This window comes from Populus euphratica, unplaced genomic scaffold (assembly GCF_000495115.2).
Source record: "Populus euphratica unplaced genomic scaffold, PopEup_1.0 scaffold269.1, whole genome shotgun sequence".
NCBI lineage: Eukaryota > Viridiplantae > Streptophyta > Magnoliopsida > Malpighiales > Salicaceae > Populus > Populus euphratica.
This window is the reverse complement of record NW_011500150.1, coordinates 173,254-188,310: the sequence shown is the minus strand read 5'-3', so window position 1 is coordinate 188,310 and position 15,057 is coordinate 173,254. Positions and strand designations below refer to the sequence as shown.

The 15,057-nt window shown below is 33.8% G+C and overlaps 2 protein-coding genes across 2 annotated transcripts; one reads left to right on the top strand and one right to left on the bottom strand.

Annotated features, from left to right (window-relative positions):
- Nucleotides 1-4,501: 4,501 nt before the first annotated feature.
- LOC105110919 (Pentatricopeptide repeat (PPR) superfamily protein) lies at nucleotides 4,502-6,463 on the top strand. The gene has a single exon (XM_011006124.1). It carries the CDS (start codon nucleotides 4,557-4,559, stop codon nucleotides 6,126-6,128), a length of 1,572 nt encoding a protein of 523 aa, XP_011004426.1. The 5' UTR covers nucleotides 4,502-4,556; the 3' UTR covers nucleotides 6,129-6,463.
- An 849-nt stretch (nucleotides 6,464-7,312) lies between these two features.
- On the bottom strand, nucleotides 7,313-7,862 carry LOC105110918 (uncharacterized). The gene is made up of 2 exons (XM_011006123.1): nucleotides 7,642-7,862; nucleotides 7,313-7,545 (listed from the first exon to the last, which is right to left on the bottom strand). The coding sequence occupies exons 1-2, from the start codon at nucleotides 7,860-7,862 to the stop codon at nucleotides 7,425-7,427; spliced, it is 342 nt and encodes a 113-aa protein (XP_011004425.1). The 3' UTR covers nucleotides 7,313-7,424.
- Nucleotides 7,863-15,057: the final 7,195 nt, after the last annotated feature.

Genomic DNA, 15,057 nt, shown 5'->3' with positions numbered 1-15,057 from the left:
GGCACAATACAAAAATTTAAAACTACAAGTTTTTTCTTCATGTATTTATAAAAGATTTCTTCTATATGTTTTTTAAAAAATTGTTGGCCAACGGCTATAAAAATAGTCGTTGGCCAACAGCTATTATTTTAGCCATTTCTATAGTTAAATGTAGAAATGACCGTTAAGAAAATAAATAGCCATTTTGGCTATTTATTTAGCTCTTCGGTTGGAATGTGAATAGAAGAAAAATAAATAGCAAAAAATATTTGGCTTTTCATTTTCCTCGTTCATTGGAGCTGCGCTAATAAGTTAGATAATTACATGTTTATTTATTATTATTTATAATTTAATTTTAATTGTTTATTTATAATATGTTTTTTTACTTTTGAATTATATTTTTTATTTTATAGATATACTTAGATAAGATACCTCGTACATGAAATGCATCATCTTTATCTTCCCGTAAAGTTTCTCAATACATAGATCCTGTTGATGCATTTATTCTACGATTACAGGAGTCATGTAGAACGTGGAGCCTTGCCCATGTTCCAACCTTTCATCACCTTGGCCAATCCAGTAGAGAAGGAGCGGCTGCCACGAAGGGATGGTTAAATTGCTTTATTAATTTCCGATGAGGTCATCCAGGATTTGACAGAACCACTTTTGAAGTTTCTAGTCGATTCATTCTAATCGTGGTTTAATCCTTCCTTAAGACTTAAGAGACTCCGGACGTTCATTGTCCAGAGCCCCGAGCATAAACAATCTTGAAGTAGATTTATTATCGAACCAGAAAGACAATTATCTTATAAATCCATTAATTATGAAAATAAGACAGACCCGTCTAGCCGCTCTTTTAAACGAGCACTAGATTGTTCACGGAGATATGGATCGATTGACGAAAGAAGACAAGCTCTAGACACTCTAATTGTAAGTTAGTCTTCCACTAATTCTGGAAAACCATGATCTTGTTGATGGCAAGTTTGTAAACACACGTACGCCGAGATCTTTCTTTTTCAAGAGGACGCAAGACAGGCACAGCATAAGGACTCTTGAACCTTTTGTTGTTTCCTCAGCAGATGGAAGAGACACAACACTCACATCACATGTCTGCTTATCTTTCATCCCTTAATTGCCCAAAGACCGAAAACTTCCAAAAAGAATGCCGAAGATGAATGAGGCTAAGCGATCTGCTAAAGCTTTGGGATGTAAAAACGCATCGGTAAGGAAGCTTTCTGGTTAGAGGGAAGCACCCGTGCGAGCAGGGCTAGATGAAGGATTCAAAATGCCTAGATTTTCTTAGAGCAAGTCCAAGTTGATTCAAGGCAATTCTTTTTACACTATTTCAGAGACCCAATGATTGATTATTTTCTGGCGATAAGCTCCAATTGCATCATAAAAATTACTAAAAGGGTTCTTTTCATTTTCAAGATTCATAATTCCATTACTATTGAATACACTGGATTGTGAACACCTGTTTAAGAAGCTGGGATCGGAACTTCTTCGTCTCTCGCTTGTTCACGACTCTTCGATGAAGGCTTTCAGGCCTAACTGCAGCTATTTCCAGAGGAAGGAAAGAAGAAACCGCAGTAGCCAATCCCAAGCTCGCTGAAGAAGGAACTATCATCAAAATCCCTAAGAATATTAAAAATCATTCGCAGTGCTTAGACGCAACCAGCCACTACCTCACCTCTTTTTTCTCAATTATGAGTATATTTGTTTTTAAAATAGTTTTTATGTTATGGCTTAAAAAAATTAAGTTTTAAAAAAAGTATGATTACTTAAGTTTGAATATATATTTGGTAAAAATAATGTTGGGATTTATATGTAACAAAAAAAAAAATATTTTATTGTGATTATTTTATAAAAGTATTTTTTAATTAGAAATATATTAAAATAATTTTTTTATTTTTTAAAATTAATTTTGATATAACACATTAAAATAATCTAAAAAAATAAATTATTTTGAAGTAAAAAATTAAAATTTTTTAATTTTTTTAAAAAATACTTTTAAAACACAAAAATAAATAAAATTTAACAAAACTCAATTAAAAAATAATATAAAAACTACTCCATAAAAATTACATTCAAACTTAATTTTTCAATCAACCCACGTTATAAAACTATATCATCACATAACTAACCTTTTTTACGATGCCAACGACAATCTAAACCAACTTCTGGAGCTCCCACGATTTGAATTTCCCACCTGACTGACATTTCCATAATTAACAGAAGTCATCGAGGAAACAAGCGATCTAGATCATTTTTTCTATTTTTTGGCAGAATCGTCTCAGTGATGAGAATATTTTATGTGCCATTTCTGATTATGCATTAGGGACAAGTACATGTCAGTGCAGTAGATCAACGCTTTCGAGGTCTGGGATGAAGGAACAAATCGTTGAAATCGTGAATTTAAAGAAGGGAGAAAACAAGGTGAGCAATGGTAAATAGGCACAACCAATCCATCTTTGAGATTTCCTTACGGCCAAAGTCACCCTTAGGAGGTCCATCCACCAGGTTTAATACCATTCATAAAGATAAACAGAATTAACCTTTTTTTTTTTTTTTTTTTTTTTTAAGGCAGGCTTGCTCTCATACAAGAAAAGAAAACAAAGTGATAACCTTCCTCGTAAAAAATCTTCAACTTCATGAATAATACGAATTTAGGATTAAGAGATTTATTTTTTATATGATTTTAAATTCGAGTCCTTAGTTACTTATATGATGGTCATTGAAGATTTATATGGTCGTTAACTTTAGGATTTATAAGATTAATCGTGATGCATGTAAGCTAACGCAGATACTCATACTAATTAAAAAAAAAATCTTCAACTTCTCTTTCTCGAGGCTGGCTTAAACTTCTTAGAGTTAACATCCTTGGCTTTCAGCTTCATAGACTAGACGACCTTTTTGGTAGGAAGTCCCTTCCTCCTTATTGATTACTTGATGCCATTCAATTCCTTCTATTTTGAATATTGACCCTTCAAACGAAGAAGGGCTTGTCAGCTAACACCTCCCCTTTGTGGCTTGCCTGCGCTGATCGGCTTGCTTTGCTGAGGAATGGAGTTGGTGGAAACATGAAATCCTAACCCCCGAGTAACTGTTCTCTCTAGGAAAAGAATGCTTAAGCCGAAGTGAAAGTGAGAAGACGGTTGTTCTTCAACCTCTATCCTGAGCTTGACAGAGGCTGCAACCTTCCCATTACAAAGAAAGTACTCTTCATCGGTTCCCCTTTCGAGCTAGAAAGCCTCATTGGCATTGTTGGCAAACAGGTCAACAAAGGCCTTCTTTCTTTCTATTTTACTCTGCGCAGGATTACTCAAAATAACAAGTAAAAATGGAATCGGAGCAATTGTAAAGAGATGTTCTTCATTCCCTTTTTTCACTATATGAAATCCATATTTTTTTACACCTGAGATTCCCGCTGAGATCTCTCCTCTCTCTTTTACTAGTGGATCTCCTTGTGTTGGTGATGCGACCTAACAAAACTATCTATTTTGCTATTCTCTCTATGAATTTGGAAAAAATATGCTGGACGTGCGTACGTTGGTCTAAATTGTTAGTAAACTAATTGGGTATATATTGTAACAAAAATAAAGAGTTGGTGTAGGGGTATAAAATATTATTTTTAAGATTAAGATGTTTATTTGTTATATACACAGACAATAGATAAATAATATAATTAAACTCTTTAAATCTTTGAAAGAATAATAAAAAAAACAGATGAAAGAATATATTTTTGTATATATTGTTTGTGGTGTAGTAATGTGTTTATATAAATTTGAAATATTATATAAAAATATTATATGAATTTTAATATAACAATTATATTTTAAATTAAACTAAATAGGTGATATTTAGTTTTATCTAAATAGTCATGAATATTAAGATTAATTATAAAAATTAAAAAAAATAAACTAAAACAAATTAATCTCATTAACAAATTAAATATTAAATATTATTTTTTAATATTATAAATATCCATATAATAACATTAAAAAACCTAATAGGAGAGCTTATCCATCAGGAGCTCCATATATATTTAATTTAAAACCCATATTTTTTTTTCAATATTTTATAAGATTATTTTAATATATAATTATAAAGTTTACATTATTTTTTTTTTAATTTTACCTTCCAGTATGTTTCATCATCTTGATTTGGTTCATATCAATTTTTTTTGTTGTTATTTTTTATATGTTTATTTTTAATAGATGCATTTTTTAATTATATTATTTAAATTATTAGTTGAACTAATCACTCGAATTTGTTTTATAATATTATTTTTTATGTTGAAAAAGGTTTTACCTGCGTTATTGCACGGGATACAATATAGTATAACACTAATTAAAATAGGATATGGATAATAATTAACCAAGCAAAGACATTTATTTAGGCAGGAGTTTGGTGGATTTGAGAAGAGAAAGGTTCAAAAGAAATAATTAAGACTAATGAGTCAATGGGCTTTCATCTCCAGGTCCAAGTCCAACATGGAAAACTCACACAGAAAAAAGAAAAATACTAAAAATTTATCGACTTCAGGCACCACGAAAGCACTGTTCGATGAAGAAGAAATGGCCATGAGATTCCTCACCTCAAAAACGAGAACCTTACACTCTCTCTTCCAGTCTCGCTGTACCTCCAAATCCCACAGTCATGGCCATCCTCTCTCTACTCTCACTCCACTAAACCAAAATCCACCATTACCAGGCCTTGTGAACGAGATATCTCGCATTCTCAGCGACCAACGAAACCCCCACCATGACTTGGAGACCTCTCTAACCGCATTCTCTTCAAAAATATCCACAAACTTGGTAGAACAAGTCTTAAAACGTTGCAAGAATCTTGGGTTCTCAGCCCACAGATTCTTTCTTTGGGCTAAAAGGATTCCAGGTTTTGAACATAGCAAAGAGAGCTATCACATTTTGGTGGATATATTAGGTACTAGCAGGCAGTTTGCAATATTATGGGATTTCTTGATTGAAATGAGAGAATCTCATGATTTCGAGATAAACCAAGAAATTATTTGGCTTGTTTTTAGATCTTATAGCAGAGCTAATTTGCCAAGTGATGCTATTCGTGCGTTTGATAGAATGGCTGAGTTTGGTCTCAGGCCCAGTGTTGATGATCTTGATAAACTTTTATATGTATTATGCAAATGCAAGCATGTGAAATGTGCCCAGCAGTTTTTTGATAGAGTTAAGCATAAGTTCGAGGCTAAAGCAAAAACTTATAGCATTTTGGTGAGGGGGTGGGGTGACATTGGGGAAGCAGTAGCAGCGCGTAAGGTGTTTGATGAGATGCTTGGCCGAGGATGTGCCTTGGATGTGCTTGCATATAATAGCTTGTTAGAAGCTTTGTGCAAGGGAGGGAATGTTGATGAAGCGTATAAGATGTTTCGAGAAATTGCTTCACATGGAGTTGAGCCTGATGCATGTAGTTATGCCATATTTATTCGTGCATATTGCGAGGCAAACAATATTCATTCTGTTTTCAGTGTGCTCGATAGAATGAAGAGATACGATCTCGTACCAAATGTCTTCACTTATAATTGTATTATCAAGAAACTTTGCAAGAATGGAAAGGTGGAAGATGCTTATCAACTTTTGCATGAGATGATTGAGAGGGGAGTTAGCCCAGATGCATGGAGTTACAATACAATCTTAGCTTACCATTGTGAGCACTCAGAGGTTAATAGGGCAACCAAGTTGATATCTAGAATGGTTAAAGATAATTGCTTGCCTGATCGGCATAGTTACAACATGTTGCTAAAATTGCTTGTGAGAGTAGGAAGATTTGATAGAGCAATTGAAATTTGGGAGAGCATGGGCGAGAGGGGATTTTATCCTTCAGTCTCAACTTATGCTGTCATGATTCATGGTTTGTGCAAGAAGAAGGGAAAACTAGAGGAGGCATGCAGATACTTTGAGACAATGATTGACGAAGGAATACCGCCATATGCTTCTACCGTTGAGATGTTGAGAAACCGGCTAATAGGGTTTGGACTCCTGGATCACATCGAGATACTTGCAGGTAAAATGGAGCGAGGCACTTCTTGTTCTATACAAGAGCTGGCAAAAGAAATGAGGGGCAATAAGGCTTGCGTGAGATCTAGGAATGAAGAAACGGAGCTTGAAAGTGAGTAAAACCTAGCTCCCTAAGCACTGAGTTCCGAGATGTTAACTGGGCAAACTCGCCACGCTGTAAACTCTACATAGAATCTAGTGGGGTGCAACTTAAACATGAAGAGTTAACCTATACAACCGCGATTTGTTGTCATCAGATAAAAAAGTGAAATCTTACATTGTCTTTAATGTGATATCCATTATGCTTTTACTTATTTTTGGATCGGCTGTTGCGTAATTGAAATAAAATTTCGGAGCTATGAACTCGTTACTTGCATATTGTGTTTTCACCAATTTGTCGAAAGAGCTCCTCTATTGTTAATTATTCAAATGAGCCTTTTGTATTTTCTATCTCAGCTAATTGAGTAAAAATTGCCAAAATTAGAAATTTATGCAGCCAAATAAGGAGTCTTCTCCTCTATTCGAATCATTATCGTTAAATTACCTTGTACTCTTCGTTAATATCATCACTCACTGTCACCATCCTCATGAACGAACATGGTGGAGTGACTGGGAGTATAGTATTCAGTCACTCCACTCTCTTTCCATGAGATCCTAGTTATAGTTGAATTCTACTTTGAAGGCGAACAGATCCCTATCTCTACAGATGAGTAAAATAACAGTCAAAGTTCTTCAATCAAAGTATCCTAAGCTCTCTTCTCTTATAGGAAGGGTAAAGCGAAGTTTGCTATTGCCATGTGAAAGTTTTTTCCTTCTGATTATGCATGTTGGAATCTCGATCGGCTCATGTTTCAGCATGATGAATCACTTCGTGTCGACTTGTTGCTGATAAGTTTCCGACCTCATTTGAGAACGGAAAACTTGAGCATTTTCTACTTCAGTGGAGGAAGAATTGCGAGCCATATTCCCTGAAAAAAGATACAACCGAGAAACAACTAGCAAGTGGCTATATGTACAAATCTATTTACGGATCTATATGATTTGATTGGAATTGGCAGTTCCAAAACATGAAACTTTATTCTGATAGGATTCATGTGTAAGGTCTTTCCTTTTAACTCTTGCATCCCTCTTTGCCAAATAGAGAAGGAAGCTTCTGGGAGGCCCTTAACCCTGTCTTATCATTCACTCCCACCATCCTCACCCTCATTGAGCAGTATCTTCATTGATTTTCTGGTAAATTGTACTCAATTGATTGAAATTGAAAATACAGGAGTTCCATTGATCGAAATGATAACAGAGAGGCCTTTTTTTTCCCTGATGAATTGGCAAGAACACATGGTGTAAATAATGAATGAGCTTTCTCAAAATCTCAGCCCATGTACAATTCAGAGAGTAACTTTGTTGGTCCATAAAAACTCAGTCTACGAACACCATCTCTAGTCCTTGTGAACCATCAGAAATCCCACTGTCATCTTTGACAGGCTCAATTTGAACACATATTTCTGCTCCTTCTCTCCCAATTTTTGGATCACAATTCCTGATAAACAAGTAACTGGAAATTGTGTCAAGAACTACTAGAAGGGAAAACAGATAAGCAATCAACAATCCCTCCAAGACCATAGGCACACTAAACCTTCCAAAGACAGGATCATAAGCTCTTACAACCCGGTATCGGAACAAGGCTTCAGTAGCAACGAGACCTAGATTTATGGGAAGAGCCAACAACAAAGCCATTGAATCTGTACCCTTTCTCAACAAGCAAGCCTTACGAAGAGACTTGTATATAGTGCAATTATCAATACCTGCAACAACCAGGGCTAAATTGCACGTGACCATGGTATTGGTTAAAACCATGTAGAAAACAATCCCCGCTGCCAGATCGAAGAAAGGCCTGATGGATGATAGAATCAATAGACCTTTAAAGAAACTAGAGGCTTCGACAAGGAACGACAAGGTTGTCGTGGTAATGGTTACAGTAAGGATTATATTGCAAATGCAGGTTAAGACTAGAGGCATGTAACAAAGTGACACAGGAGACGAACAAGACAGTGAAAAAACATGTTTATGGTGATTTAGAGATTGAATGATGGATGCTTTTGCTAGGACAAGAGAGGACAGTGCAAGTGGAAGACTAAAAACAAGGACAAATATCATCTGAGGAAGATCTAGAACAGGAAGAGAAACTCTTTTGCCTTGAAAAATTGATCTGGTCAGTGAACAAGGTTGATAGAAGGATAGTGAGACGAGAATTGAAGATGAGAATGGAAGCAATAGGATTGCTGGGACGCTGGTGAAATAGTGGAAATCTTTCAGCAAGGTGTGGATTGATCTTCTAATGTTTTTTGCTGCCTTCTCCATGACAAGAAGCAGAGATTTTTTTTTTTTTTTTTTGTTTGAATTGTGTAGATGAGAACGATTTATCACTTACCAAGTGAGTTAAAGGATTCTACAAACAATAGATAGAAACTAATGATATTTTGACCTGATATTTTGAGATTTGCTTAAAGATTAACTTCATATTTCCCATCCCTATCCAACCACTAGAAACTAACATGTAACTACCAAAATCTTCCTTTGAAGAATTATGACCACTGGGAAGACTTGGTATTAAATTAGGCAGCAAGGAATAGACTTCAAAGGCCGTTTGGAATGAAGCGTTTCTCTCCATTTTGATTTTTCTAAATTATTATTTTTATATTTTTAAATATTTTTTAAAAAATAAAAAAATATTATTTCAATATATTTTTAAATAAAAAATTATAAAAAACTTTTTTTTATGTAGCCTTAAATTTTAGATTGCTAAAGGAAGGAGGAGTTCTTATAAAATCCCACCAAAGCGTAACAACTTATTACTCGCACGAAATTTGTGATTGAAGTATAGTAGAATTCATCATTACTATGAGTTTGTATCAATTGGTCTTAAAAAGATTGATGGGACTGCAAATAAGGGCGAGGAGTTCGAATGATTTTGCTTTTAAAATATCTGCAAATATAGTTCTCAAGATTAGCAATTTTTACAATGATTAATTTCTTTTTATTGCAATTTTATGATGAATAAGTTGTTTTTTTTTTTTTAAAATTTTTTTTTTGATTGGAAATAGCTATTTTCTCAAGGTGGGGAGGGTAATATTAAAGGGCTAACAGCCAAAATTATGGATCAAATGTGACTTCACTATCGGCTTCTCAAGTGGACTCATCAAATTTAGATAAGTGCTTGATGATATTCTCAAGTTGACTAATCAAGTGCTTTCTTCAATGTCATTGGCAGGACTGGAATCAATACTTGGCATGACAACGAAAACAAAATCTCAGGATAATTTATAAAACAAAAAAGTTAAATGATTATAAATGATTAAAACCTAGAACTAGAAAAATAAAAAATAATAAGAGAAGAAGAAAAGAATACAATGCATGGTGAAAAAGAAGATTCAATTTCCATCAACATGACTATTGTTACGGGTCAATTTTTTAACATAAAAACACACATCATCACAATATAGTTTAGACCTTCTAGCCTCAGCTTTTTCCTCATCGATTCACTCATGTTTTACCTACGACTAATTTGTCTTATAAACTCTTGGTATCCTTAATATTACAAGCAAGCGAAATAACACTAATGAATATAAACAAAATATAGAACACAATAAATTATAGGAATAAGTCTCAACCTTTTCATTAACTCAACTATAGGATTACAAAAGGTCCATCTTATGTGCTATTGCACATTTCCAATCTGCCTCAGTTTACATGCTACACGTTTTTACAACCTACCAATGTACAAGACAATAGAAGTTACATAAAGAAACTATCCCTAACTTCCTGCACAGGTGGCCCATTATTCCATATTCTGATCACTTTTTTCCCACATAAAAAACTACTGCAATTGCCAATAATTGCTCCAAAAACTACTGTAACTGCATTGACATGTTTTCTTATAGGTCAACTGTCCACTGTTAGCACACATGCTGCCAGTATAACTACTTCGCATACTTTGGATCGTCCGCTATCCAAGTTTGGATTTGTTGCCGAACTTTAACCATGCCCTACTGAATCGTTGACGTACACTACTGCCAAATTTACCAACACTCATGCATGATGCCACTGTTGATGCATGTTGCCATTCCTACCAGTAGTGTTTACGTCAAGTCTAGGATTGCCTCTTGTCCAGTCTTATCATCAGCTTTTGTTGTTGATTTTGTCGACGTTGTTGATCTCATCAGTATTGCTGAATTCCCCACCGTCTCATTATATCACCCTAGCACTGTTTCGTCAAGCCCTGGACAATCCTCGCATAAGTCTCAATACTCATTAGCATATTATTGCACTAGCTGTTGTGTGCTGCTGCACATACATTGTCGATTTTTGCTACTGTCACACGAGCTGCCATCCCGTAGCTACTATCCAACAATGCTTTTCATTAGCGTACACCCTGACAGATTTTAACCCCGTGATGGCTATGTACTAAGCTTGATGCTTGAATCAAACCAGCCGAGATGGATGCAAAGCTTCCCATCCAACCACAGTCGAACACCGATGGAGGATTCCCACTTGTAAGAGAAAAAGAAAGAAAGGAGAGTAATATTAATATACCAAGAGGTGTTCTCTTTCTTCTCACATGAAGATCCCTACTAAAACACCATGTTTAGATGACTAAAACCTTCAAGAAAAGTATTAATTTTAAAGAACTAACAATGATCACTGCTACTAAGGACAGGAAACGGTGCATTATCAAACCACATCTCCATTAGTCATAGTCAAGAAGGGGACCGGGGACTCAAATTCACTCCATCCAATCATCAATCTTCAACCTTAAGAAGATCCATCCTCAGCTCATTGATTTTTACATGGCATCCATTGATTTTTTCTTCTGCCAAAATAGTAGAAATACATCGAGTATCCCTAATATCGAAAGAAGGAAAAACAAAACGTCATCTAAAATAATTATGATAGTGAGTGCCTTGAATTACCAGTGATTCCGCTGAATAGTACAAAAAGCAAGGTAAACTCAGCACTGTTGTTGCAAGCCAATTAGCGACTGCATCAATGGAGAGATCACCCTCAAACCTAACACCTAGAACCAACTTCAGCACTATACTATTGTCCAGTCAGCAAAGATATTACTTGGAGAACATATAACACCTTAAAAGAGATTCTGATACTGACATTATCAAATGAAGTTTAGTGTCTTAATGATTCTGAAATTGACTCCAAAATTTACTATTTTTCTCTCCCTCTACAGAACCGTCTCTTTTAATTTCTCTCTCTATTTGCACTTTTATTTATTGTTTATATATTTTCTCACTTCCTATTTCAATCTCTAATTTTCAACTTACCTAACAAGACAATTTGACGTTTTACACCCCAATGGAAAAGCGACAAGTTAAGGAAGTCCCGTAAGCATTTCCAATCAAGTTAAAAGCAAGACACACATGTTATGATGAAGCTAACGTTAATAAAAACACAAACAATTTGAGAGGCACATATCAAATCAAGAATAAGATACTATCAAAATAAAATATGTATTATCTTAATTTAATATAATAATTTAAATTATAAGGTAAGATATTAAATATGATTTAAATTCATGATTGCTTGATTATCAAGATTTTAATATTATATTAAAAAATTATTTTAAATCAATAAATTAAAATGTTAGATAAAATTATATAATATAATTTATATTATTTTTTAATATTCTTATAAAAACAAATAATATATATGTTTTGGCAGAAAGGATCAAGCGAGTTCAGATATGCAAAAATAAAAAACTTCTTGCATCAAATATTTAATTCAATGCAATTAAATGTTCAGCTAGTTCTTTATTGACCAATTCTACTTTGCCACTTGGAAAAAAGGAGAGGAGAAAGGGAAACTATTATACCATTGACACAAAGATTGTAACGTCTATAGCATGGTGAAGGAATGAACCCAAGGTTCAAGTTTTCAACCATCACCAGAAAGCCAATTATTTGCAACTTAGGATCTACAAGCAATCTAAGTACTGCTTCCTCCATCCCACAATGGGCATCCTCCTTTGCGTTTTGTTCTACCCAAAATGTGTCCATTATCAAAAAAGTCAAATATTAATTCGCTACCCTATTTTTCCCCTCAATATAAATTACATCCCACACTCTTCCCCAACCACTTACCTAAAAGAATTACTACGAAAATTAAAATAAATAAATGAACAATACTCATACAAGAAAGAAATTATATAAAATAACTATTTAGTAGGTGATCTAATGATAAAAGTTTGGGACTGAAAAATTTATTTTTCTTGTGATTGTTAATATTGATGGCTACTAAAAGCTTACATGGTTGTTAATTTTAGAATCTGTAAAAATTAGTCAAGACACACGCAAGTTAACTCGGATATTCCATATAAATTAAAAAAAAATAATACAAAGAAGTTTAGATATTTTGTTTTCTTAACCCAACCACTCATTGATAATGATATATCAAGTAGATGACTGTCTCATGATATTGCCTTTCATTCTTGTATTTTATTTTTTCAACCTCTCCAATTCTATGATTCAAAGTTACAAGGGCATTACGGACACACTGCGCTTCATTGTTGCCTCCAATGATGACTGATGCAATCGATGCAATTTTATAATTATTTGACTTCAAAGTTATTGATATGTTTTTTATTTATAAATATATTGAGAAAATATATATTTTTAAATATTTTTAATATTAATTTATCAAAAAAATATAAAATAAAAAAATTCAAGCAAACAAATAAAAAATTTTAAAATAATTTAAAAAACACGCAATTTTTTTTCTTCTTTTAAACTTAGTTACTTGAAACCAAACTTGGGTTAAATATGAGAAGTGGGCCTTTTGGCATATACTAATTTTTGATATGGTGGGCCTGAGATTTTTTTACCAAAATTAATTTTAGGCAAAGAAGCCCAAACATACAAAGCCGTAGTGGCCAGCCCATGATGATGCCACAAACCGAAGACAATTGCATGTCATTTTGGTCAGGTAAAATTATCACACACTGTCTGCTGTCTTGTGCTTTTCTCGTCCACCAACTGAAAAAGACACGACTTGAACTCGTCTTGTTACATTCATAATTATTGCTTGACTATAAAAAAGGAGAAAAAGGCAACAGCACAAAGGCAACGCATTATTAAGAAATAGAAGAAGAAAAGGCATACGATGATCAATAAATTATGATTCATAATATAATTGTTCAATGCATATAATCTGACATAAAAGGGGATCTCCTACAGCAAACAGGATCTCAAGATTTTTTTCTCTTCTTTTCCTGTTGGTTGGGAGGTGGGGGGTTTCATGGTTTGCAACGCCTCCCCCCCCCCCGCCATCTTTCCCTCCATGCCTGCTTTCTGTGCTTTCAAGCTCCTTTCTGAGGATTCAACTTCTATCGTCTAAAGGGTAAAACAAAACGAGAAAATACCCTTCTTCTAAAGTAATTAATGACTTTATGATAAGCAACTCGAGTCCACATCTATGAATCGGACTGGTATCTCATAGAAATGGGAGAAGGGGATTTTTGTTCATTGATTTTAAATAATTCGAAAGATTCTTAGTTCTAATCCTAAGCTGCATACAAAGAACCACATGCACTAAGCCTTCACAGCCTAGTTTCAGGAAAAACTACTTGCCGCTCAAAATATTTATCCACAACGTTTTTCTAGGTCACCATTAATGGTCTTAGCCGGTCATTTGCAAGATATGGGACCGTATCTTGCAAATGATGGCTGCATGATCAGTATGCGTAACCCTTAATCCATAATTATTGAGCCCAAAACATGATGAACTCATCTAATCCAATGAACCTTACAGTATGGAAACATCAGAGGAGATGCGTAATCTTTGAAAAAACCAAGACAAAGATACGATCATGGCTGCAGATTATGGGGTTAAGCAGAGAAGCTCATTAATAACATAAAGGTGCAGCTCCTAATTCGAGTTCATCTAGCCTGAAACATGAGTAAAATAAACTAATTTCAGTGAACCCTACAATATACTTGATGTCCGGATCGTAATCCTTGAATTAACCAAGACAAAGATACGATATCCAAGTTGTTTGCCAGAGTAAATGTAAAACAAGAGGTGCTTGACAACAACTTACAAACAATCATCTTAATCTAATAATCTAATAATTTAAGTTATTTAAGTTGTTAAATAAGATTTTAAAATATAATTTATGTTATTTTTTAATATATTTTTTCAAAAAATTTATATAGATTCATATTACCTTATATTTAATTTTTATCAAATAAATAAAAATGATAAAATTCAAATTCGTAAATATTTAATTATTAAAATTTTGATATCATATTAAAAAACTATTTCAACTCAATAACTTAAATTATTATATAAAATTTTAAAATATAATTTATATTATTATCTAATAGCATTTTTTTTTCCTCCTGAAACTCAAAAAGACACAAAACAAAAATCAAGTTGTCTACTGTAAGCATGTCTTCAATGTACAATACAAGTTTGTAATTTTTTACAATATTATGCAGAAACAAAGCTATAGTAAGCAACGTTTGGGACAAAAACCTGGTCCATTGTTTTGATAATGGTGTTAGAATTCAAGATTAGTTTAGTAGAGGACTGTCTCCTTGTTATCTAACCTCATGGGAATCTTGTTCATGATGGCCCCAAGAAGCCTCCCCAACAAGACTGATAATACAGATTTAATGCAAGTCTTATCTTCCATGCATGGGCCAAGAACATACCATTGGATAAGGCTATGATATTTTATTAGGTTTGGCCAACTGTGATATTCCTGTTAATTGGCCATTATATGATTGTGTTCTTTGGTGGGTCGTGACAGCATATAAATTATCTGGTATTAGTAAATATCTTGATCCAGGGCGACTGAAAGAAAAGGAAAAAAAAAAATCAAGCACAGTGGCAACCAGTTCCTCGAAATTTGTTTTATTGCTAAGCTGAAAGAGAATCTTGAATGGATTCGAATTTAGAAGTTCTTTAATATCTAATTTGCATTAAGGCAAACTAGGTGGACTTATGGGATAGAAAATCATAGTCTTTGAGCATGGTTCAA

What these genes read in the sequence shown, in the direction of transcription:
- LOC105110919 (XM_011006124.1), top strand. Translation starts at nt 4,557, where the DNA reads ATGGCCATGAGATTCCTCACCTCAAAAACGAGAACCTTACACTCTCTC.
- LOC105110918 (XM_011006123.1), bottom strand. Translation starts at nt 7,862, where the DNA reads ATGGTTTTAACCAATACCATGGTCACGTGCAATTTAGCCCTGGTTGTT. An exon ending in TATGATCCTGTCTTTGGAAG is followed by an intron (nt 7,546 to 7,641) that starts GTTTAGTGTGCC and finishes CTTGTTTATCAG; the next exon opens with GAATTGTGATCCAAAAATTG.